The sequence below is a fragment of the Aplysia californica genome, unplaced genomic scaffold (genome assembly GCF_000002075.1).
Source record: "Aplysia californica isolate F4 #8 unplaced genomic scaffold, AplCal3.0 scaffold00500, whole genome shotgun sequence".
Taxonomy (NCBI): domain Eukaryota; kingdom Metazoa; phylum Mollusca; class Gastropoda; order Aplysiida; family Aplysiidae; genus Aplysia; species Aplysia californica.
The window spans coordinates 18,530-44,306 of NW_004797770.1; the positions used below are offsets into that span (position 1 = coordinate 18,530).

Sequence of the window (25,777 nt, forward strand, 5' to 3'; positions counted from 1 at the left end):
GACTACATGTACCTATTGATAGAGAGCAAAGAAAAGAGAGTAGAGAGAAATATGGACACAGATATAGATACACATATTATATAGATATATGGACACACAAACAGATAAGACCAATTGATAAGTAGACAGAACAAGCCTTCACAAGCTCTTCTTCCCACATCTACATTAACCCTATCCGTACGACCTGGGGTCATTTTGTACCCCTGGGGTTGTATTCTTCATATTTTAGAATACTTTTAATTCGAAGATCTCTTTCAAACTTTCAGTATTTCTTAAAAAATCATTTTGACAGACGGCTATGCAAAGCGTACGGATCAGTTTAACGAGTAAATTTCCTCTTTGGAAAGTGGTGGCACAGAGTTCCCCACGTCGTATGAATACCATAATAAAACACGACGTACGGATAGGGTTAACAAAACCTGTCAGACCGTGTTTTGGGATATTACATAGACCCAGATAAATCGAACTAAAGAAAATGTTAATTAGAAAAAACAATTTATTAATCTCCAAGAACTTGATGCATGGATAGTAATAAACTATTTACAGACAAAACATTGTTTTTATATTATATATATATACGGATTTATAGGTAAAAAACCAAATGTTTTTCAAGGAGCTCAACTCCGAAAGGACGCATACAACAAGACTCATCCATAAACTTATATCTACTCAGAACATTGCCAAAGACACAAGCTTAAAAAAAAGTGCCTTACATTGAACACATTCATAAAATCTCTGTCTCGTTTCTACTCCCAACAAAGGCACTATTTCATGATTACCTATAGGCATTCAGTTACAACAATGGCATTTATATTTCACTACTACTTCTGGGAAGAAATTCTAGAGTGTTACATTGAACACTTTTATTGACCATTTTAACACATAAGTAAAAAGACAATCACAGATTTGTTGTCACCTTTGTCGTCAGACATGAGAACATCCTTAGCAGTTCATTCTTCGAACACGATGCTTGAGTAATTATGTCACTATTGTCATGTTTAGTTCTGCCTACAGTTCATAAGGTAACAAAAATAGGCTTTGAAAAGGAATTTTCCCTATAATACAGGAATAAAAGAAAAAAAAAAAAAGCCAAAATAAAGTAATGAAAAATCTCAACAACAAAAAAGAGAGAAAAAAAAGTAGAAATGAAAGAAATATACAAAGTAGAGCAGATGACATTGCTTGGAGGTAGGTTGTGCTGTGTTCACTTCTTCATTCATTACTTTTTTTTCTTAGTCTTCCACTTCTCAAGTCATCCTACTCATTCTTTACCTCTGCATTCTGACATTGTTCGAACCCCCCAAACTTTAAAAGACCCATTTGTTCACTTTAATACTTGTGCACTGATAGCCAGTTATACTTTCCTGTGGAATAACTTATTGAAAACGTATTAAAAGGTTACTACCCTACACTAATTAGTCCCACAAAAATCAATACCAATTTATGCTGGCAGACGTAAACTCTCATGAACAAAGAAAGAAAGCTACAAGAAAACTTTAAAACACTTAACAACTAGATCGGTGTTTTCGAAATTACAAGGCCCATGAAGAACAATTTTATGATAAGGATGGAATATACCAACGTACATATATGTGTGTACATAGGCACCTGTGACTATGAGCACATATATGAATATATGTGTATAGAAGTGCGCCTTAGATTGAAGTAATCCTTGCAACAATGTACAGTTTGAAAAGTGTTAAGCATGACTTATTCAGCTGCAAAGCACAACCCTTCAAGGGGTAGAGTCATCTATTTTGAAACCTCTGTATCTTGGCTATTTCCTTTTTAAAAATACTATGATCCTTTCACTGTCTTGATCATGGCCTGGAGTGCATCCCACTGCTCGTTAGTGACCTCTGACAGTCCAGTGAACATGCCCGAGGAGCACGGGTACTCACCCCCATTCAGACGAACGATCTGTAATATTTGTAGAAAAGAAAAGAGAGAATGTTTGGATTTGAAAGAAAGCAAAATGTTTAGTATATAAATACTATGTGTCACGACAAGGCGGAATCATGCACTCGTCAATTAATGGGCATATGGTGGGGTTATTGGTATAATCTTAAAGCCTGTTCATTTAGTGAAAGAAATATCCATCTATGCTGAATAGAAGTCGGAATATTTACGATTGAAGGAGGTCAGGGTCGCCTGTTTTCAGAGGTAAAATAAGCGAGAAAAAGGCCGCCAAAGTTTGGTAACTTTCATACCCTGAGAGTCCTTGGAAACTGGAAATGTACATTTTTTGTGCCTTTCATCAATGTTTTTAGGTAAAATCCACACAGAAATGAGTTATTAAATGGACATAAAAGGTATTGAGCCTTTTACATATATATAACATGTGTTGTGTGACGGTGGAATACGACGCTTGAAAATTTGGGGGCATGTGGAGTTATTAGTATGATCTTAAAGCTTATGTATTTGTCTCGCTTTTGATGAAAAAAAGCCCATCTTTATTGCATAGAAGTAGAGATATTTGCAATTGAAAGAAGTAAGGGTTGCCTCGTGTCAGAGTAAATCTTAGCAAAAAAAAAAAATTACAGCCAAATTTCGGTAATTTGCAAAGATTGAGAGCCCTTGTTAACTGTAAATTTACGTTTTTCATGCCTTTGATCAATGTTTTTCAGTAAAATCAAAGCAGGAATGCGATTTTACCTGGAAATAAAAGATAATGAACCAAAAAAAGCAAATTCGAAAAAAAAAAGCCCAATACGGCCAAACAAAAAGCAGGTTTCCTCGATTTCATTATTTTGACGAGCACTTGATTTCACCATGATGCGTGCCTCATATGCCAAACGACACATACAAAAAAAGTAAGTAAGACACTTGTAGGTTAGTACACTAACGTATCTGTGAAATGTTCTCATCTGAAGTCTGATAGTCTTTTATACAAGTTTGGCTGGAACTTCACAAATAATGTAATCCTTAATCACATGATTTTCTTTGCAAAAAATTCCCAAAAAGTAAAGTTGACACCAGTCCTCGGGCCGAAATAGGCCTACAGCTTTGTAACTCTGAATGCAAAGGGGAACAATTCAGTCTGAGGAATTACAAGTTTAATTTGCCAAAATGATCTCCCCTGTCTTCGTAGGAAGTTGCAACACCTTTAATAGTCCATTTTCTTTTCTTCAACGCAGCAATACAAATGATTGCCTTTGACAGACAGTACCAGACTCCTTTCAACATAGATTGCAAGGCTTCTTGACGTTTAAAGTGGGGTGGGAGATGAGGACGGAAGAAGGAAATGACATGCTCTTACGTGTACCTCTGCATCTTTGCTCCACCCCCCACCCCTTTTACCAGTAGGTAAAATAGGAAGAAAAAAATAATAATACACAAATTCAGGCAAAGGGGTAGCAGCTGGTGTTCTTGGAAAAAGCTCATTTTTTCCATATTTCAGTAAAAACCAAAATTAAATAGTCAAACCTCGTTATACCACCTCGCTTTACTGCCAGGTTCTGCCTATGTACGATAAGGAACGCCTCTATATAAACATAGTATTTGCACCTTTGCACTGCCATCCGTTGTCTGATCTGTTTGGTCCCTATTAAACTAATGTAAATTTGTCCCGCAATACCACCACTTGACGCCAGTGGTACAAACTACACAAGGAGCATGCCACCCAGTTGGTGGCTGCTATATAATCTTTCCCATAGGTTTCTGCGAGCTCAGCATACAATTTAAATAAAAAATGCATATTTCTAGTGCTTGTTGTCAATTTGCTCCTGATTTCCTTTGATAATGAAAATGTTACTATTTTTAGTCTTTCGTCAAAGTTTTTTTTTAAAATGGATTTTAAAACATATTTTCATATTTTCTTATCCATGTCCACCTTTGGCCCATTTTGAAGCATGGGACATCATTAAGATCTGATCTCTCTATTCATCATCATCCTGGGCTGCTCTCTCTTACTGTCTCCAGGAAAGTCTAGAGTTCTTTGTTTGTGCATCCACATCACGGTGGGCATATTGTGAGGCTAATCCATCTCCATCCCCTCTAAGAGATATTATCTAAAGCATATAGTTTTGGAGAGAGAGATAGAGGAGAGAGAAAAAGAAAGAGGGAGAGAGAGAGAGAGAGAGAGAGAGAGAGAGAGAGAGAGAGAGATAGAGAGAGAGAGAGAGAGAGGGGGAGGGGAGGGAGAGAGAGAGAGACAGAAGGTGGTAGAAAGAGGGTGAGAGAGAGACAGAGAGGGTGGGGGGGAGAGAAAGACGCGAAACGCTTAGCGGCGATGTTGTTCTACTTCACGACAATGCAACTCCTCACAAGTCTGCACAGACCCAAAACCTGATCGCCTCCTTCGGATGGGAACAGTTGAAGCACCAATCGTAAAGCCCAGACCTGGCTCTGAGTGACTTTCACCTGTTCCTGCATTCGAAAAAGTTTTTGGCCGGGCAGGACATCGACTCAAACGCTGATCTCACAAGAGAGACTGGACATTGGCTGACATCGCAGGCGGCAGCTTTCTATGATGAGGGCATTCAAAAGCGCGTCTCATGCTATGACAAATGCCTCAACAGTTCTGGTGACTACGTGGAAAAGTAGTCATATATATATGAGGTATTAAAAAATAAATTGTTTTGATTAGGAAAATGATTTCTTTTATACTTGTTTTAAAACGGTACTACTTTCTGGACATCCCTCGTAATTACACAAAAGTCGTATAAAAATTTTATTTGCTGACTATATTCAAGGAACAAAATAGGATGTAAGGTTAGAGTCAATACAGAGCAGAGATCGGTCAATGTAAAGGAGAACTTTGCTTACCTGGCCATTAACCCAGCTGGCGTAGTCACTGAGCAAATAAGATGCCAAATTTGTAAACTCTCCTACTTCTCCAATACGACCCACTGGGATTTTCCCTATGAACCTACTCATGAACTGCCCAGTAGGGTCCAATCGACTGAAAGCTCCCTGTAACATAATGGAAAATAGTTATTAGAAAGTAAGCAAACTGAACATTAGACATCTGTTCTTTCTCGTTTAATTAAACATATAAGGGTCCCTGTAAGTCAAAGCTTTTGTCTTTAAACATCCAAACAATCGGTATCTATAAGCCATTTTAATTGAAGGATTCAATAGTCATCATTTCTCCTCTGCATCGTATTAACATTCCTACGGTCTCAGAAAGTTGCTTTCCTTTCAGTCCTGTGTCAATAAAGAGACAAACATCTCATTTAGAAGAGTTTGAAAAAATGGTTTTCAGATCAAATTGGGACATTGCAAGGAAGAGTGCAACCCAGTAGACCTTAGTAAATAGAATCTATGATAATTATAAGAAATAAAAAATACCTTAGTCTCGATCGGGCCTGGAGCAATAACGTTGAACCTCATGCCATACCGCGCCCACTCTGCAGCAAGAGATCGAGTCAATGCCTCCACACCAGCCTTGGCACAAGCGCTGTGCAGAACGAATCCCGAACCAGAGTCAGCATAGTCAGCAGACACAGCCAGGAATGTCGCACCTGAATGTAGAATATTTCATACATCATTACAAAAGATTCCGCAGTACATAAGATAAGATAAGATAAGATAAAATTCTGAAGTACATCAAGAGTTACAGGCAAAGACAGAGCTTTTTCCTCATACCCATGGACAGACTTGAGTTCAAACTGCTCTTTTATGTAAGTATGAACTCTCTTGTAGTTTCAGTACCCTGATTATGCATCAGGGGATCAGTTGCTTTTCATAAGCGATTCATTTTGAACTTCTGATACATAGCCACAAACAAGAGAAAGCTTTAAAAGAAAAGTTAACGGTGTCAAGAGAAAGCACAATGCTTTTTTATGTTGTTACAGCATACTACATCAATACTATTCACATTTTTTATTGTTCGATTTTTTCAAATTCCAAGACACATCTTTTACGAGCACAAAAAGGAATCTTTCCATTTATTCATGAATATACATATTTAAGACTGAATAGATAAATGCTTCGTAAAAGCCGGTTAATTTTGGTCTCTCATTACATTTCTTATGCTGTCACTGTAATTTTTAAAAGGCTGAATTCTGGTTACCTTGCTATACAGGGTTAGCAATCAAACCAGGACCTACTCTTCTTTTAAAATTATTTTTTGTTTGTTTTAGCAACAGCCATGATTTATTGTTAGGTTAGTGTTACCACAGCACAAGATATCAGATATCAAAGCAAAAATCAATTAACGCGGCCTTCGGTGAACTCTGTATAATTCCGATTGTTGTTTCTTTGCTCTTTCGCTGTAAAACACCAAATGCTGTAGACCTTGAAAAGGTCCAGCTTTTCCTCGTTACAATGGTGTAAGTTGTTTATTTATCCGAGTATTTGGAGCTGGATAATCGCTGGCCTTTTGAATGCCTGGTCGTCCAGTTAAAAAATTAACACTTATGCATTCAAATGCTTCAAAGAAAGACTGATGATTAAATACCTTCTTTTCATTGGCAGAGAACTATAGAGCTTTGAAACGGGCTTTCCCGCAGTATATTTTTGGCCGTTGGCGTTTAAGTAGAAAGCCTTAAAAAAAACAGTCAAAGTTTTCACACATCATTATGAGCAGAGAATATGTAAAAATACTGGCTCAAAAAAGGTACCAATAGAAAGATCAGTTCATTTTCTATTTTAAAATCATCAGCTTGGAATTATTTTGCATGAATCCTTCGGCAAAACTCCGAAAGCATGTGACCTCCCATGTGGGGAGCACTCAGTACACTACAGTATAGAGTCAATTCGCTTGCCACAGGAGCCGGCCGGGATAACGCTCTGTGTTTTTGTCGAAATAACGACAGACCATCCTATTTGAGGCAATAAAATACTGATTTGCAATGATCTCAGTCCAGAAAAAAGTTAGGCTTCAAATTTATGTTATTGTGATTACGGTGCACTTGCTACTCTTCTATTATCTGTCAAACATGGGGTTGCAGACGGTCTGCACCTTTGCAATATTTTATCAATTTGCTAAAACAACAGCTGCCATTTTCTTAAAAGTTAACTGAAAGGTGAAAGAATGGTACCAAGATTCTCAGGAGACGTATGCCTTTCGTATGGAACAGATACATTTGGCATACAGCTAATCTGAAAATTTAGTTTTAGGTACCTAATTATCCATGTTATGAAAGATGACAAACCTTTGCCAGCCTTGATTAGGCGCTTGCCAACATCAAGCGTGATATAAGCTGTTCCATTGAGGACAATATTGATGACAGTTGTGAAGGCATTTGCAGACAATCGCTCCGCTGGAGTGATAAAGTTTCCAGCAGCATTGTTTACTACAATGTCTGGCAATCCATACTGTGATTCCATCTGATCAAAGACTTCCTTGATAGCTTCAGGGTCTCGCACATCAAGTCTGTAGTGGCCCACCTAACAAACACACAAGGAAAAATATATAAATCTCATTGACACTAAAAAGGAAATAATCTCTCAAGATTTATTGCTTCTTTCCAGTAGAGTGTAAATATAGTAGGCCAATGACTTTCAGTTGATGTTAAAGCACGCTCATTCCTTTTGTAGAAAAGGGGTCCAGCTAGTGTTACATAATAGACCTTGATTTTTAAAACAAAATCAGCCTTGTTTGTTAGCGACTGTTAGGCTGATAGTAGCAACTAAATTACATACCATGTTCTTGAGGGCATGTGCACACATAGATTACAAATCACATCTGCTCAGACAAAAACACCCACCCAGACACACAGATACACTGCACAAACATACTAACATTTTTACTATAATTTATGAGTGTTATATTCTATTCAAACCTTGTAAGAGTCTACAGAGTAATGGGTTGTTTCAAACACTGCTAACCTCATTCCCTGTAGCTTTAGAAACTTCTTCAGCTGTTTCCTGCAGTCTCTCCAGGCTCCTGAGAAACACAAGGATATTCATTTTTTCCATCACTCGGATAATAAAAAGCAAAATTCAAAAACTTTTGCACAGGTAGTTCAAACGCAAATTTTCTTTTCTGCTCATAACCACTGTCCTCTTCTTTGGGTCCAAAATGATTTTGTTCCACCCCTTATTTAATAAAGCGCAAGAGGCAAACTTATTTCACAGCAGTTCTCAAGAGGACAACAGACAGGGAACTAAGGGACTGACGAACACAAACATCTATTGGACTGTAGTCGTAGGCAATGAAAACATTCTCCATACTATATACAAACTAAAGGATCACATCTTGGCTACAGGAAACAGCACACACAACTGATCAAATTTTATAGTCTCAGTAACCATCATATTCTACCCTTTATTCCACTCATACCCACACCACCCTGACCATCTGCACCGGTAAGGGTTCACATAGAGATGGGAAAACATCTATCCCTAAATCGTACCCATACTACCCTTCCACACCTGGCATAATGCTTAGAGCCAACGCCAACTTTGTAGAAAATACAGTAGCGTTGTTTAGAGCCGATGGAACCAAACTTGATAGTCTTGTTTCAAATCGGGTCTCAGTGAGTAAAGCATTTTCTTTCAGTTTCTGTGTTAGACAGGTTACCATTTTACAGAAGAGGAACTTATCAAGGAGGGAGTGGGGAGATCCCATTATGACAGGTTCCCGTTTAACACAGGTTTACATTAATGCAGGTTCGAATGTACTTTGCATCCTGCTCAGGCAAATCAAATACACACAGGATAACTACTACTTAATAAACTTACTACCCTCACCTGCTGGCTATAACGACCTTTGCACCCAGCTGTGACAAGTTTTGCGCCAAACCTTTTCCCAGGCCTGTTGCGCCTCCAGTGATAAAAGCCAGTTTGTTGTTGAAGGTTCCCTCAGGAAGCATTGGGGTTTGGACAGGTGGGAAAAACTTGGCTTGTTCCAGCTTTTTCAGGGGCTGACCAGTCCAAATGGAGCGATGAAGGCCATAGACCATCTTCAAAATAAAAATACATGTAATTGCAGCCCACAGAGTATGGTCTGAATTTTTCCAGCAAAATTTAATAATACACATCAGCACAAATTTCTATCCTTGAAAACACAAGCCTACTCCTCAATCATTATTGTCCGCTAAAAAATCATATATCTTTCTCTTAAGCTGACCCATTTAACAAATATTTTCAGTAGACCCTAACACAAGGTTACAAAATATATATTCAGTTTATTACATTCCCCCCGGGGCAGTGCCACTGACTGAAGTGTCTTTAGGCCATTCCCAAAGAAGGGGACATTTCTCGTTCAAGCATTGTAGAATTGTAAATGGGCTGACTCATGTCACGCTCATAACTATGCCTGATCTACGACAGGGAACTGCTGCTTTTTCTTTCCTGATCCTTACTATTGTCTTTTCCTCTACTTCTTTTGTATGTTTGTCACTCTCTTGTGACCTGGTATTTAGGGGTGCCTTGGTAGTCAAAGCACACCTTGTGCTGTTGAAGCTAGAGAAGTGAGCAGTCTAAGTCTGATTCCCGGTAAAGACTTCTCTGTTGACACCCACTCCTTGGCGCTCATATGACCTTATGCAGTTGCGAGCGCCGTAAAACACTCTACTATAGAAATTTTTTTTATTACAGTACTTCATTTCTTTTCAAAATAAAATAGTAGCACAGGCTGTTAAATCGAGCCAAATGCAAGTAAGTTGGTCTGTTCAATGAATTATTGTTGTGTAATAATCACTAACTAACATAGGGTGGCGTGTTGATAGTACTTAGTTTTCTCTTTTATTCTGTTCATTCTAAAGCTTGTTGTTTACACAACTTCAGGAATTCTAAGAAAATAGGTGAACAAAAGGAAGTCACATTTCTACAAAAGTCATTTGATGATTTATCACCGATCAATATTTATCTTGTTTAGTAATTTTCAAAGTTAAAATTAAAGGGAATATTTTGGAAGACAATAAGAAAAAAAGGTAAGGCTCAGGGCAGGTTGGTTCAAGAGAAGCAGAGGAAGATTACTTCATGATGTCCAGTAATTTCAGATTTCAACTCTACAGGCCTACTGCAGTTTTAGAGTTACAGAAAACAATCCCACAGACTTAAAATGCCAGGTCCAGGAAGCCATGAAGTTTTTAATCATTCTTTAAAAAAATTAATTAAAAACTAACCGAAAATTCATTTTAACTGTACTAGATAGCCAATTTCTTATTGTAAAAGTTTGTTTAATGTTGCAAGTTATCATTAAATCTCTGCAGTCTGACAAATGATGTGGCCCTAGATAGCTTGTTCACTTTCGTCTGACTGTGGAATGGTTAAAATAAGATATATATATACAGTCAAACCTGTGTAAGACGGCCGCCCATTGCCAAGGAGAAAAGAGGCTGTTATAAGACAGGTGGCCGTCTTAGGCAGGACTGATCAAGATGAAGAAAACAAACCCTTCTTTTCTGAGGTCCCAACAGAAGACAGCTGGAATATTGTTGTTGTTATTGTTGTTGTAGTTGTTGTTGTTGTTTTCGCTTCTTTTGACAATAAAACGAAATGTGTCAGACAAAGAGGACCGAGTGCTATGGTAAAACAGACACATATATATTGGTCACAACCATTCAGAGAACGAGCAACGCTTCTGTCACAAGTTCATGTTGACGTCCATTGTTATTTTGTTACAGAATGGGTAAACAGTGACCTCTCATCTCACTTACGATTTGAGTATGAGTTCTAGGCGGGGCTTATGGGTCATGAGGGATCACACGATTACCTCACCAGCAGCTGAAAATTTGTTACAGGACCTATTGGTCAACAGTGGGAGGGGCCTACGCAACATGATCGGTTGGAGGGACTACCTAAAAACAAAGACAGGTGATTTGATTATGACGGCTTGCCCACAACGCCAGGGGCAAATGCACAATTTTTTTATGACAAAACATTATAATGAATAGAGTCACAAAGGTGACCGTCTAATACGGGTGTTATTGCTTGGGGTGAATGGGGTTACATTGTGAGTTGAAATATGGTGGGCGCGGCCGCATTGGACATGTGCTCATTTTACACACTTAAATTATATAGAAAAAACGCAAGGGGGGAAATGGAAAGTTGCCGTTTGTACAGGTGGTCGTCTTATAGAGGTGGCCGTCAGGGCAGGTTCGACTGTACTGTATTTCATGTTGTTTGTTGTTTTCAAATCCCTTTAGCTGTGAGCATTTCGCTCCAGTGCAATGCCTCCCTCAACTAACCACATCATGTCCTTGTCACCTGGTTGTTGGGCGCGATCTGTCGATTTGCGCGATCCATCGATCGTACAGCGCATTTGGTTGATCGAGGAAACGCACGACAATCCATCGATTATTGAGCATTCTGTTGATCAGCGGATCGCGCAGCCCTTTTCGTCGATCCATTAAATATATATACTTACTGTGCATTCTGTCGATAAACTATGATGGTGAAATGAATAAAAAAGAAAAAAAAATTGTTTTACTGAGCATGTCAGTCTTCGAGCGTCCTGTTGTGTTGCTTCCAAGAAGAGTTGTGTGTTGAACTTAAATGTTGACGGTTGAGTGAGGCAGATAAATTGACACGACGTTAAATCGAGCACCTGCACTCACTATTTGGACGGATTCGATTGACTGAGTACTTCACGTGGTATTCCAAATACGGTCAAGATTTAATAGTTTGTGATAAATTGTTGTGTATTGATTAAAAATGTATTATATACAAGTATTGTCTTCTTTATTGTTTCATTGAACAAGAGCACCTCGAGCCCAACTAACTGTGGGCGCCTTCTTTACGTTGTCGCTGAGTTTTTAGTCCTACGCAATTGGCATGGAACTTTTTTCGTTTGGGACCACAATAACGTCAACCAAACCAATGCCTGGCATGTTCATCTAGGAACATTTGGATGCTTCAAATTTTTAACAATCATGTCAAACTTCTCTTTGGTCAGTAATGCAGACCCAGGATTTTTAGACGATAACTGCCCTTCTTTCTCCATTATCGCTGTGAACCGCTCCATATTGAATAAGTGTTTGGAGTGATACTCACCGACCTATAACCCTGATTTCAACTTCCGTTACTGTGATGTATCTAGATCTAGTAAGTTATTGTAACCCTGACTTCCAGTTTTACTTCCATCCATTCAGTTTCTGTTTGACTTTGGAGAGTGAGACTAAATTACTCTGGACGACAAAAAAACAAACAAAAAAACTCAGGCAACCAAACGGATCAACATAAAGGGCTGCGCTATCCGCTGATCAATAGAATGCGCAAACAATCGATGGATTGTCGCACGTTTCCTCGATCAACCAAATGCACTGCGCGATCGATGGATCGCGCAAATCGACAGATCGCACCCAGCATGGTCAACGCCAGAGTAGAGCAGGCTTTGTAAGTCTGTAGAGGTGTCTGTAGATCTAGATCAATGAATTTTTTTTTTAACACGGACAGACGAAAGTGAACTAGATCTAGAATCTAGTAACAATGTAAGTCTAAAATCTAGATGATCTTGTAATTCAGATATCTACTATAGTTGAGTCTAGATCTAGAGTCTATAGACCTAAGACAGACCATTATAATCATAATGATTAATCACAAAATACATTGATGAAGAAAAAGTGGTCAGTAGGCCTAGGAGCTAAATTTGGAATCTAGGTCCATTTTAAATACAATTTTAAAGAGTGAGCTTTTCAATGACAGTATTGACAGAGGTGTAATTCTGGATTTCCTGACACGTAGATTATCTAGACCAGACCAGACCATCAATGATTTATTTTTATAGAGGCACCAGTCATCCATGTCCAGGTGCTGTTTTAGCCTCTTTTTCCTGTATTCGGATTAATAATATCTTTTTGCCAATTTATTGGTTCCGCTTCTATGTACCCCATATCTATGGTTCTCAACATGGAAATCGCCTGTAATTCGCTGTAATTGCCTCCCCCCACCCCTTCTCATCACCCCCCCCCCCCGTGTCATCATTTATGTTACCGTCTATTTTTATCTATAGTTCACGTTTATGGATTAAGGGCAGTATTAGTGATAATTTTAAGAAAAAAAACCATCAATTAAATAATAAATTAATAAATAAATAATGCTAATGATTATCATAATACAAATGTTGATAATGAGAAGAAGAAGAGGAAGAAGAAGAGGAAGAAGAAGAAGGAGAAAAGGAAAAGGAAGAGGAGGAGGAGGAGGAGGAGAAGGGGGAGGAGGAGGGGGAGGGGGAGGAGGGGGAGGAGGAGGAGGAGGGGAGGGGAGGAGGAGGGGGAGGGGGAGAAGGGGTAGGACGGGGAGGAGGAGGAGGAGGAGGAGGAGGAGGAGGAGAAGAAGAAGAAGAAACACGGTCATATATAACATCAATATAAAAAACAATAATATTAACAATAGAATTGATTTTGATTTGAGTAAAATTATCTAGACACTTACTCTAGATGTTCTCAAAACGTAGTTTCCATTTCCAGCCATCATTGTTTAGTCGAAGATCAGAAGTGGAATAGACAGTTTTTGCTAGGGACAATGTATGATCAGATGCCAGTCTGATTGAACAGTACTTTGAGAGGTTCAAAGTTCACTTTTTATTCAAGAACTCTAGGCCAATAATTTCATGGTCCTTGGACTGGACTGGATCGTTACAGATAGAAAAGACCAAAGCTTCGTACAACCAAGTGAGTGAAATTCAGAAAGAATTAATAAAACAAACAGAAACTTCATCTAAAAGATGCACAGATCTAGATCTAGACTTCACAAATTTTAGCTGATGAGTTTGGAAAAACTAAGGCTGCTCGTTGTAAGATTCCCAAGTCCGCAACTTCACCTAGCAGCAAGCCATCGTTGTTTTGTATGTGGCGGGAGAAGGTATTGTTTATTGATATGAAACATTGTTGAGCCTACAAAAAGCATAATACCTTTATGTATACTAAAAGGTAGATTAAAAATGAAATTTATTTAATCATATTTAATTGTACTAGAATTATTCATTTTTCCATAAACCTTATGAAATATTATTGTTTAAACCAATGAACTATCCCCCATACTTCCTCATTACCCCCCTTCCTACTTTCACTTTTCAGTTTCATAAAGGACTGGCCTGAGCCTGAAAGCAACCTTGTTTTTCGACGACAACAAACTTCTATTGAGTTGCGAATATACAGATTTGACCACTCATTCTCTTGATGATTTTATCGTCTTTTGAGTGTTTACCCCCCGATCTGTCGATATTGCCACTGTGATTTGTTATTTAATTCCGTCATTCAGTCAGTCAACCATGGCAAGCCTCACGTACCGGATAGCCTCAAGGGTACGTCGTTCATTACTCACATCACATTCATTCATTATTATGATGTCATAGTACTAGAGAATCTAGATAGAGATGCGACTTGCGACACGTTGGCTTACATTCATTAACACAATAACAATCTCCAAATGTGAGTGTGTATGAACCCAACACCCATGTTTCCTTGGCATAGCAGAGTCTATGATAGAGGGCATTGGAAGGACTTAAAGGAGCAACCACCCCCAACAAACACTAATTCAATTAATTATTTATAAAGAAGAGACCAAGATATCTATCCTTATCCTACCCCTATCCCTCTTCTATTCTACTCTGTCTTATAATGTTCGCTCGTTCCGGAAGTCTTCTCAGGGCATTTCAATCCGAGTGTTCTACTTAGTTTTTCCTTGGCCTCGGGCCAACGCTATTTTCACCTGGGGTGACAATAGCGCAGTTGTAGGTGTCTCACCCAGGGTGAGAGGGTGAGCCTTTTAGCTATTCTGAGTGTCTCACCCGGTGTATGTTCACCTTGATACCAGTGTAAACAAATATTTTAGCGCTTTTGTGTTGAAAGCGTGCAATTTTGTCTGCGGGGGGGGGGGGGGGGGGGAGAAAGTAAGAAGAGAGAGAGAAGGAGTAACGACAACTTTCGGGCCGAACAAAATGGCGACCGATGTAGTTTCGCTCGATTTGAAAAGTGAAATAGCGGTAGCATCTTTGCAGACGACCTAATTAGTTACTTAGTAATAGTTAACTTTTGTGCTTCTATAACATCGTTAAATTTTTCTTTTTTTAATTTTGTCAATTTGATCATCCACACCGATAGACATTCAGAAATTAGGAAAAACAGGTGTTGTTTCACACCGGATGAGAATAGCCAACACAGGTAAGTCTCACCTGGATTGAGAGTGAAAGATCGATTGTATTTTTTATTCTCATTCGGGGTGAGAATAGCCACTGTGCTTTCTTTTCCTTGACCCAATTGTTCAACTTTGTTTTTAAATTCTCCCATGGCCCATGGTAGGCCCTAATAGATTTTGGCAATGAGTATATTCTCACCCGAGTTTTTCGTTTCCGCCCTTTTTATAAAAATCGTTTAGGTTTTGAGCGTCTATCACAGAAAGTATTGGATGTTGGGATTTCACTGATATCATCTGTTTCTAGATCTAATCTAGATCTAACTTGCAAAAAATCCTGGAAAAAATTTTATTTGCCCCCCCCCCCCCAAACAATTTATATCCAAACCTTTTTGAGTCTTTCAACACAATCCCAAACATTGAGTTAGAGTGATGAGTCGTCCTCAGCCTTCTTCTTTTTACACTGTTTAGGTCTCTCATGCCCATGAGTGCTGATTTGCACTGTCATTGTCTCTGCATGCTACTTAATAGGGAGTGTATACTGACCCGGTAACCGGGAACAAAGTCACAAAATATACAGACCCGGTAGGGGAACTATTTTGTGATTTTGGAAAGTTTCAGCGCCCTCTTGGCACAGGGTAGATCTAGACAGACAGACATTGATCTAGTTTCAAGGCTAGCCTGGATCTAAATCTAAATGAAGATTGCGGATATGTCTTTTCGACGAACGATCGTTTTTCCTCCGTTTTGGAGTTGGAGGAATCACAATTTGAAGAAAAGAACGTCATAATTTCAATCGAGCAGTACCCTCTCTATTTCTCTGTCTGTCTGTCTGTCTGTCTGTCTGTCTGTCTGTCTGTCTCTCTCTCTCTCTCTCTCTCTCTCTCTCTCTCTCTCTCTCTCTCTCTCTTTCCTCTGTCTCTGTGTATCGCTCGCATTCTCTTTTTCTTTGTTTGTCTCTGTCTTTCTTTCTCCCCACTTATTTCCCACTCTATCTTTCTCTCGTTCCCTCCTGCCAACTGGGGCATCATGTCATACATTTTGCTAGCACTTCCCCCTGCTCTCTCTCTTTCTCTCTCTCTTTCTCTCTCTCTCTCTTTCTCTCTCACTCTCTATCTCTCTCTCTCTCTCTCTCTCTCTCTCTCTCTCTCTCTCCGTCTCTCTCTCTCACACACACACACACACACACTACCGGGTCTGGGCGCTGAAACTTTCCGAAATCACAAAAGAGTTCCCCTACCGGATCTGTATACTTGTGACTTTGTTCCCGGTTACCGGGTCTGTATACACTTGGTGCTAAATATAATGTTGTTCTCTTTTAAATAGAGATTATATTATGCTACAACTTTCTTTTCCATTATAATTCTTCCTTTTGAGCCATGATGGTCAGATAAAAAGGTTGCAACCTTGAGTATATATTCTCACTGTGCTTCTACTGCTAGGTCTGTCCCACCTTTTAATTTATTCAAATACTATTGTTTTTAATAGGCTTCCTAGGTTGCTTTTGTGCAGCCAAGAATTACATTTATTTGTGTTTCAGCTCATAGACATCTCTAAAATGTCTTGTTTAGGTATATATATAAGGTATGTCAGTGCCTGAGGAAAGTTTGGATTGGTGTATTTTTCCTCATGTTAGCATGAGTATGCTTTTATAAATCATGAGCATAAATTCAAAACAGTAAACAGTTATTGGGACAAGATGAATCTAATGGTCCTGTTGTAGTGATGTTTGATATATTATAAAACCATTTCTACACCCATCATAATGATAAATTCAAGAGCATGAAATTTTCCTTTTTGTTGTCATGGTATAGTGGCCTTTATAATATTATATAATCATTGTACCAATCAACTTCTTTGTGTCTGATTCCACAGGTCAGTGCCACAGAACAACTTTTTGTTAGAGGCTGTCTCCTGTTCTTTATAATCTTTTTTTGTTAATTTCTTTGATTAGATGTGGAGAACACTTCAAGCTCCAATAGCGTCACGTTTCAGAGCACGCCACATGTCCAACGGGGAAGGTCCAGGAATCAGCGATCTTACTGTTGGTGAACAGAAAATTATCTCCAAACTGCAGGAAAGTTTTCCTAATGCAACCCATATACAGGTTGCAGACGTCTCAGGTAGTTTTCTTATTCGCTCGCCATTTTTAAAAAAAATTCTGAAACATATTGATGTATAAACAGTCTAGCACACACTTAACAAAATCGGCAGGAGGCAGAAATATTTTATATTTTTGCTATGTTACGTATTTTAAATGCAAAGGAAATACAGTTGACTCTGCTTTATGTCGAAGTCACTTGAGTTGATCATTGGTTAAGTTGATCTTTGTCTCAGGTCCCAGGGCCTTTTCTCTTTCATATGAAGTCATTTATTTAGAACCAACACTAATGTTGAGTTCATCCCAAATTTGCATCAAATGCACTTGAGTTGTTTCAAGTGATTCTTTTATTCCGTGCTGCAAGTATGCAACGGCTAAATTAATTTTTTTCCTTGTGTATCGTCAGATGTTTCGCATCAGTTTTGACACAAATGATTTAACTAAAAAGTACAGTCATGTAGAGCTGGTCAACATTCAATAGCCTACATTGTACCTCAATGAAACTGGGGGGAGAGCATTGAGCAGGTATGTGTGGGACGTCCACTATGTCTTTTGTACTTCCCTTCCTCTCAAGCCCAAAGGGTTAGGGTATGGTGTGCTGCAAGATAATAAATTACTGCTCGATAACATACTCTACTGAAAAAGTATTCCTAGCTGTAACGCTCTATCTGAAATCCTGAGTCCCTGTTTATATGTTCACTCTAAAAAAACTATGTCCAAGACATACCTGTCTAATATGTACGTTTTTGCTGTGATCTGAAGTTTATTTCAAACTTACATTGTGCATTTTGAGAATAAACAAAATAGCTGAAAACGATAGTTTTTACATACTCAAAAATACAATGTAATCAGCTGCAGTGAGAGCATGAGTTTTTCGCCTACGTTCTGATAGTATTGTTAGTTTTGCTGCCAGTAGACGTTTGCACATCCCCCCCACACCCCGTCGTTCTCTATATATGTCTTTCTCCCTTGTCACTCTCTTTCTTATACATGCACACAGACTTGCACATGAGTGCGCTGTGATTAAAGAGGTAAATAATTGTTGTTTGATAACCGCCCCCTGTCGTTGCCACTTTGGTTACAGTCCTAAAATTAAAATGAGCATCACATGAACAGATTTTGTATGTCTCTCTTGATTTCATGGTCACAACGATTAAGTTAAAACACATATATGAGTTGATCTTTTTTCACTTCCCAGGTATCATTAACCTATCTGTAGTCAACGGTACATGTATTTTAAAATTACAAATTCGGGACCTGAAAATCTATATTTACTATTTTTGTGCGTTTCACTATGTGCGTGTTTGATATGTGCTACGTGCTAGATTTTATTACATTTGCACTGATGCCTATAGGTAATTGTAATTTTAAAATGTTTGTTTTGCTATTGCTCAATTAATTATCTGGTTTGAATGAAATGTTTCCCATACTATAAACCTACAAGTCCATACTTTGTCACAAGCATAGTTAGAGAATGTACTGTGGCTCTTTTTTTATGTCTTATTTTGCTGTAGGGCCATTTTGTGCTTTTCCGTTAACTTTTTGTTCTAATTGTCAAGCCTTCATTTTTGTTGTTTCAACATCAACGTCAACCTCACTTTAGTATCTCTTCTTCACAGTCCAGGAAATTGTGACTTAGAGAGGTTCGACTGTAGTGCAATACTATGTGGAAAGTCAGAGAAATGAATTGGGGACAATCAAGTTGATTAATATTGAAATAATGTAAATTTTAATCATAATAATTAATTAACATCTCCTCAATGACTATCAAAATGAAAGTTCGGAAATGCTTTTTATAGTCAACCTTTCTAAATGGCTGTGAATGCTGGATAATCACTGAAGACCATGAAAATATAATAGAAGCAACAGAAATGTTGTTTCTTAGGAGACTGTTGAGAATATCTTGGAAGGAAAAGAAATCGAATAAGGTAGTACTTGATGAAGCCCACATGGGACACTCACTGATAAAAACAAGGGAGTTTTGGGAACACCTGAATTGACATAAAGCTCTTGATCTTCTCGCTCTCACTGGCAAAATTGAAGACAAATGAGGCTGGGGTGTGCCCAGAGCAATCTACTTAGAGAACCTACTGGGGTAATGTAGCTTTTTTAAGAGCATCCAAGCAAAGGAATGAATGGACATCCATAATCGCTGATTTCTGATGCTGATCTGGCTCTTGGTGATGATGATGATGAAATTACTTTAAGCTTAACATTTTTTTTAAACCTTTGGCTTGAGAATAGACTAGATTACTCTTCTGTACATCTTAAGAAGTACCAATGACTGAGGAGGCACTCCATGAATGAATCGTTTTTCCCTCAGGTGGTTGTGGTGCTATGTATCAGATCCTCATCGAAACTCCAGAGTTTGAGGGCAAGAGAACTGTGCAGCAACACAGGATGGTCAATGAGGTAATTAATATTATAATCATACTACATTGCTGAGATTTCTGAATTTTGTTCTATTTCTCTCATAGAGGTTGTTTTGGATTAGTATGTATGCTCCTACTCTTTTTATACAAGATACCCCTCTTTCTTAGAATAATATTGCCACTAGCACTTTGGGGACTTTTTTTTGTATATCAAACGGAGGAGTGACCTATTTGATAGTACCGGTATATAATCTTTGAGTATATATATATACCATAAAAACTTTTTTGGATGTACAATGGATTCCTAAGGCTGCACGGACAAGAATGAGTTGCTAATCGTTTTCTTTTGAAATGTGCTTTATATAATATAACTTTTACTCTAAAAGTAAAGGCAAATATTGTATTTGTTCCGACATGTCCTTTGTCCCATCTCAAAATATGATACAGTAGTCTCCGCCTAAGATCCTGGTGCTCGGGAGCAAGGAAAATGCGGGATCTTTGGTGAACCGAGATCTTAGCCGAACGGCCAGGGAGAAAATTTCAGTGTAACTCATGGTCAGGCCCAAATTTGTTCTGTGATCTCCCCTTACTTTAAAACGAACTGACGTGATTACTGGGCACTGAAAGTTCTTTTAAGAAGTCGGTTTTTCCTTTTTTTTGTATGGGTTTGGGAGTTGGGGGTGGGGCTTTCTAAAAAAATACTCTGTCAGGTGGGAACCAGTTGCCTTCAGGCAATGGCCCCCCACCAAAAATTATTGTTTTCATCTCTGACGGAGTTCCCCGCCCATGTCATGATGAATCATAAATCATTGTGTTGTGACCACACCACACCAAATAATTTTTTTAAAGAATGAAAGGCAGGCTCACTGCCAACAGATGACCACATTACGCAATGACACGGGTAGGCCCTCCCCACCTAGTATATGATGTAAGATCAAGTGGACGGCTCAGGTGATCGGGGAAAGAAGCACGTCAACGAGTTCACACTACCTTGGAGCAAACCCGTCTTGGGCAAACATTGTAACCGCTTACCGAGGTTTGCAACAGATGTGTGATCACATTCATGAGAGTGGATAATCCATAAAGGCGATGGACTGTACAATGATAGCACATTTTCGCTACTTGGTTGATCAGCTGAGCGCACCCAGGTTTCTTATTCTTTTTTCTTTTTTTCTAAACTCTCCCCCCCCCCCCCCCCCCCAAAAAAAATACCCCCAACTAAATTATGACCTGAAAAGTGAAATCTTACCTGAATGTAGCTCCTTCAGTACGGGTCAGAGAGGGATCTTAGGGCTGACCTTTATAGTAAAAATTATGTTTTTCCAAAACAGAAGGATCTTAGGCGAACTGGGACCGTAAGCGGTGGGATCTTACTCAGAGACTACTGTATTGATAGTTATACTCATCTGAAATAGAGGGATGCACAAATCAAAAATAATTTCTAAAACTTAATTTTCAATTTTTGGCAATATTTCCATTGTCAACAAGATGTGATTTAATTTCAAACTTGACTGGAATGTGTTGAAAATTGAGGATTGGGGACTGATCTCTTTATTAGCATCTGCTTAGAATTGTGCCCTTTTAACCTTACAGCCCTTTTGCATGTACAGCCGAACCTGTCCAAAATAGAATTAGAAGGCAGACAGAGAAAAAATCCAAATCAGGCATTCAGACTTTTCCCCGTCTTAGACCAGTGAATTGAAAGTGGGGGGGGACGGGGGGATGTTTAAAAGGGCCAGCTGTACGTCCATCTTGTCTTCAAGTGATGGTCAAAACTTCACCTGAGTACATGGTGGCCCAGATTCTCTATCTTTGACTTTGTAAATTTTTCAAACAACATCATTGAATCACACCCGGGATCTGATTTTATCGTCCTTTATTTCACTTCCAAGAGTACTATCTCAGGTCATAAATGAGAGGTAGCCTGCTGTTGAGCGGGGATATGCGCTATACAAATGCTATCTATTATTATTATTATTACTATAGATTTAGATATGGCTGAGTTGTCTTGTATGCCTTTTCTATTATCGTGGACCTGTGTTTGAGTAGTTTTCTTTGTCAGTGTCAGCTACTTCACAGTGAATTTCAAAGGTTTGTATAGTTTTAGGACATTAGCCTTTGAGTCTGCATCTGTTTGTTTTATGTCAGGACACACAGTGCTCTGTTTTCGAAGTGGAATATTATGTTCCTAGAAGGTCAGTGTAGGTAACATGTTAGGTTATGGCCATGTGGCCCATCTGACCTGAGGTTAACATGACTAACTGCATATACTGTCCTGTTCATTCCTATTTTTCATCTCAAAGTCTCCTTTGGCACTTGCAACATAGCAGTCTGTTAAGCACCTAGACACCGTCATTCAGGCATTTCCTATTTTGTCCTTTCTCCAAACTCACTTGCATACGAAATTCTGTGTCAGAAAAAAAGATAATTTTTCATCTTACCCCAGGCTCTGAAGGAGGAGATTAAAGCTATGCACGGCTTACAACTGACTACTAAAGTGCCTTCTGACTCTGATTCATCGTAATGATGGACTGGCCCCGCACAAGTCTCTCCACACACCTGATGTTTTTGCCTGATGTGGATGTATATTTGCCACCTTTGTTTTTTGTAGATTATTCAGGAACATTGTTGCCCATTTACTAACTATTCTTTACTAATGTGGGGATGTTGATTTTTTGTCTTTGGACTTACCACACAATGTCTAATTATACTTCGTTTTTTGTTTTTTAATGAGCACATTTTAGGAAATGTGCTGCCCTTGAAATGGGAAAGGTTTTGAATGCCATTCTCCATTTACTTTCTAAGGTGAGAGTAGAAAGCAGTTTTCCCTTCTTATAGCAAAGAGAGTGAGAGTCCCAATCTCTATAATTTAATTATTTTGAAGGGGACTTACTTCATCTCATTAGTATTGAAACTAATTCAATTTCTTAAAAATTGAATCGGCCTTATTAGCTGACTTTCTCCACCATTTTCACAATTTCGTTAATGATTGTCTCTTGCTGCCAGTGTAAAAATTAGTCTCATTGAAGTCATCTTTTTGAGCCTGCTAAATAGTTTCGTGCAGAAGTTTGATTATGTGGCTCACTTTTTGTTATAAGCCAGATGTAAGGTTTAGTCGCACAAGTAAAGATTGAAACAGAATGCAGCATGCTCCATCCCTTTTTTTCCCCTCAGAATTTGTTGTTGCCCATTTTATTATTTTTATATTCTACATATTTTTTCAACCTGCTCAATTTCCTTTGCAGTGTTAAGTTAATCATTGAAGTCACTGTGAGATTGAAGCATTCTTATGAGGTTATTTTTGTGATGTTAGAGGGCTGGTGCTGTCGCTCATAACTTTGCCATATTTGGGATTTCCGTTGGACTAGTTGTTTGTTTTGGGTTGTTGTTGTTTTTTTCAGATGGCCTCCTTTTGCTTGTGCTAGCATAAAAACAAAACTGTTTTTAGGTTATGTCTCAGAAACATTGAAGACGTATAAAAAGAGAAGAAAACGAACTCCATTGGTACATGACAAATAAATTGTTAACATTTTTGATTGTTTTTATAGAAGGGTAGCAGACTTGATAATGGTGCCCTAAGTAAGTTGCAAATTTAAAATGGCAGTGTGATAATTGTGTTGAAAAATCACTGTGATGATATTTAGGAAGCAGAGTAATATATGGAGGCACAAGGTCACACTCTCACATCATGTACGTACTACGAGTAAAAGTTATGTTTGTTTTTGTGGACATGTGTTTAAAAGCTTGTGTGTTCATGTATGCTTGTGTGCATATATATGCAACGGTGATCGTACATCTCTGTGTCCAGGCATACAAGTGTTTTAGTTGGCTTTATGATTTTTGGGCCTAACTGTTGATATAACATGTCAAATTTATGGTTCTGGAAACAGAAACAAATCTGAAAAGATTCTGTCATCTCTACCTACTGTTGTGATCTACTTGTAAATAATGACATGTAGTTCAAGTCTACTGTAAATTCTAGAATGAATACACACAGCTTTTTTTCTCAGTTAATCTTTTATGTCTGAAATATCTGATATATTATGGAGGGTGGGGGAAGGGGGGGGTCTGTATTTTTTATTAATTATGTGTTCACTAAAACTTGTCCAGTTCCCAAACCATATGTATGAGATATTGTGTACATGAAATAGTTTTATGTTGTTGTTCCAAAGCACATTTGTGTTCTTTTTTGCATTGAAATAATGCAACGGAATATTCTGTTATGCATGGACAATAAAAATTATCGTAATAAATCAAAAAGTGAAAATGAGATGAAATTATGAGGTTTCATGTGCCATAAAGAACTTGATGAAGCAGAGATCCTGGTTGGATAACGGCATAACATGCATCTGAACCGATTCCTTCATGTTTGAAAAATGACTTTAGGCTGTGTTCAGTAATTAGTATTACAAATTACACTCTTATTATCGAGCTCATGTGACCTTAGGCAGTTGCGAAATCACGTAAAGCACTTACAAAAGAAAAAATTAAAAGACAAATTATCTTCAAACTATTACCTCACAAGCAACTGTTACTTTATGGTCTTACTTTTTTTAAATGGATTTAATGAAAAAAAAATTCCTGTTTTAGCTCAGTAAGTGTCACTCCAAAGTACTAAAAAAATTGCCTTGGTTTGAGTCTCCTGATTTAGACATTTTTTAATTTGGTTGATCTTTTGAGGAATTTTCTTTTTCTCTATTCTCCTGCTTGCTTCTTCATCTTCAAACTTTAGAAGATTGACCATAGACCTGAGGTTTAGTATTTTAGTAAAACTTTCCAACTTCTTTAAAAGGAGTGCAAAGCCCATACAATAAGGGGAATATTGTATTATTGATGAATGCATGGGGTTTAATTTAGTTTATTTAAATATTCCAATGTTCCTGTTCCCTAGTTTTTCATTGTGGGGGGGGGAGGGGGTAAATGCAAGTAATTGTTTGGACAATTTTTTCAGAAGTACCGGTACCAAGCTCATTTCTAGTCGTATAATGAGCAACACAGTGGGTGCTCTGGAATGGTCTGCTCTTTGTATTTCTTTTCAGAACTACAGTTATACTCTTATCTTCATCTGGTCATGAGGGTGAATGGTTTCTGTTTTCTGTTTACTCACTGTAAACTGCATGCATCTCTGCAACTGCAATAATTTTTTTAGCTTTGTATATATGCTTATATGGGTAGGCATATGAGCATAGACCATAAAGCACCAATCAATTTCTGTCATCAATCATGTTGCATAAACAAAACAGTTAATGTATCCTACCTGAAACTTTTTTTTCTAAGTTTGCACAGTTCTGATCATATTTTATAATATTATATGTATGCAGCCAAATACCTTTCCTCTTGCCTTGTGTAAGGTTTCCATCCAGCAGCAGACAATAACACATGAAATGGAAGTATGCCTCTATCAATTTTTGTACTTTTGTTGTTGGAAGAAGACTTGCCATTCAAATTAAATTGTTTTCCTCATATTAATGTATTATAATGTTTTGTCACTGTTGTAGTCAGTTTACCTATCTCAGAGGTAGACAATATTATTCAGATCCTAGTGTTCCGGTACTTGTCATTTGACTGTGTCCTCTTTTTTTTTAGATGCCAAGACCCATAGAAAATAATATATAGCTATTGAAAAATAGTCCTGTCCAAGGTCTCACTCCAACCCTTTGTTTCTGATTCATGAGACAAACTGGAACTTTTTTTCTTTTTTTTTCATTTATTCAGGGAAAAAAACAAAAAAGAAAAAGAAAAACCTTCTTGAGCTAGGCACGTATAATGACGATTTTTTACTTTTTGTTTTTATTATTATATCTTGATCTCATGAGGTGATATTACAGTGTAGTTTGAATCATGTCTATACCATCATATTCTCCCATTAACACTTTGTATTCCAGGTCTTGGTGAATAAAGTATTTTAAAGTAAGCACACACCATGTTTTAGAAAGCCATTTTGCTTTTGTCGAAACGGATGTGAAAGACAATAGTGAATGTCAGCTGACAGGAGATTGGACTTTAGTTGTGGGTGGTTGGTGGGTGCTCTGGTGTGGTTTGCTTTTTCTTTCCTATCAAACATCTTATCATCCTTATCTCCCCTCCTATTTAGATTTTGTGTTTGTTACTCACTTGTACTTGTAACGCCTCTAATATTCGGCACTTGTATATGACCTTATTGTGTTGCAAGTGCCGTAAAACTCTTACTAAAACTAAAAAAGACATTACTTGTCACTTGTGTGAATGACCGACATCACTGCACAAAGGGCATTCCCATAAGCACTCCGTCCCCTGAAGAAGCACATCTCGAAGTGTGTAGATGCTGACGGTTCCAAGTAATGGTTGATTCCTC

The 25,777-nt window shown here is 38.1% G+C and overlaps 2 protein-coding genes across 2 annotated transcripts; one reads left to right on the plus strand and one right to left on the minus strand.

Annotated features, from left to right (window-relative positions):
• Window positions 1–478: 478 nt before the first annotated feature.
• On the minus strand, window positions 479–13,669 carry LOC101859808 (2,4-dienoyl-CoA reductase, mitochondrial). Its single transcript, XM_005105890.3, has 7 exons — window positions 13,270–13,669; window positions 8,641–8,852; window positions 7,777–7,834; window positions 7,101–7,335; window positions 5,293–5,465; window positions 4,768–4,914; window positions 479–1,920 (listed from the first exon to the last, which is right to left on the minus strand). Exons 1-7 carry the CDS (start codon window positions 13,309–13,311, stop codon window positions 1,798–1,800), a joined length of 990 nt encoding a protein of 329 aa, XP_005105947.1. The 5' UTR covers window positions 13,312–13,669; the 3' UTR covers window positions 479–1,797.
• Window positions 13,670–13,905: 236 nt separating this feature from the next.
• LOC101860042 (bolA-like protein 3) lies at window positions 13,906–25,362 on the plus strand. Its single transcript, XM_005105891.3, has 4 exons — window positions 13,906–14,140; window positions 16,925–17,093; window positions 19,395–19,483; window positions 21,890–25,362. Exons 1-4 carry the CDS (start codon window positions 14,108–14,110, stop codon window positions 21,965–21,967), a joined length of 369 nt encoding a protein of 122 aa, XP_005105948.1. The 5' UTR covers window positions 13,906–14,107; the 3' UTR covers window positions 21,968–25,362.
• Window positions 25,363–25,777: the final 415 nt, after the last annotated feature.

What these genes read in the sequence shown, in the direction of transcription:
- LOC101859808 (XM_005105890.3), bottom strand. Translation starts at nt 13,311, where the DNA reads ATGATGGCTGGAAATGGAAACTACGTTTTGAGAACATCTAGA. An exon ending in ACGTTTTGAGAACATCTAGA is followed by an intron (nt 8,853 to 13,269) that starts GTAAGTGTCTAG and finishes TTTATTTTGAAG; the next exon opens with ATGGTCTATGGCCTTCATCG. An exon ending in CAGGCCCGATCGAGACTAAG is followed by an intron (nt 4,915 to 5,292) that starts GTATTTTTTATT and finishes ATTATGTTACAG; the next exon opens with GGAGCTTTCAGTCGATTGGA.
- LOC101860042 (XM_005105891.3), top strand. Translation starts at nt 14,108, where the DNA reads ATGGCAAGCCTCACGTACCGGATAGCCTCAAGG. An exon ending in ACAGGTTGCAGACGTCTCAG is followed by an intron (nt 17,094 to 19,394) that starts GTAGTTTTCTTA and finishes TTTTTCCCTCAG; the next exon opens with GTGGTTGTGGTGCTATGTAT. An exon ending in AACACAGGATGGTCAATGAG is followed by an intron (nt 19,484 to 21,889) that starts GTAATTAATATT and finishes ATCTTACCCCAG; the next exon opens with GCTCTGAAGGAGGAGATTAA.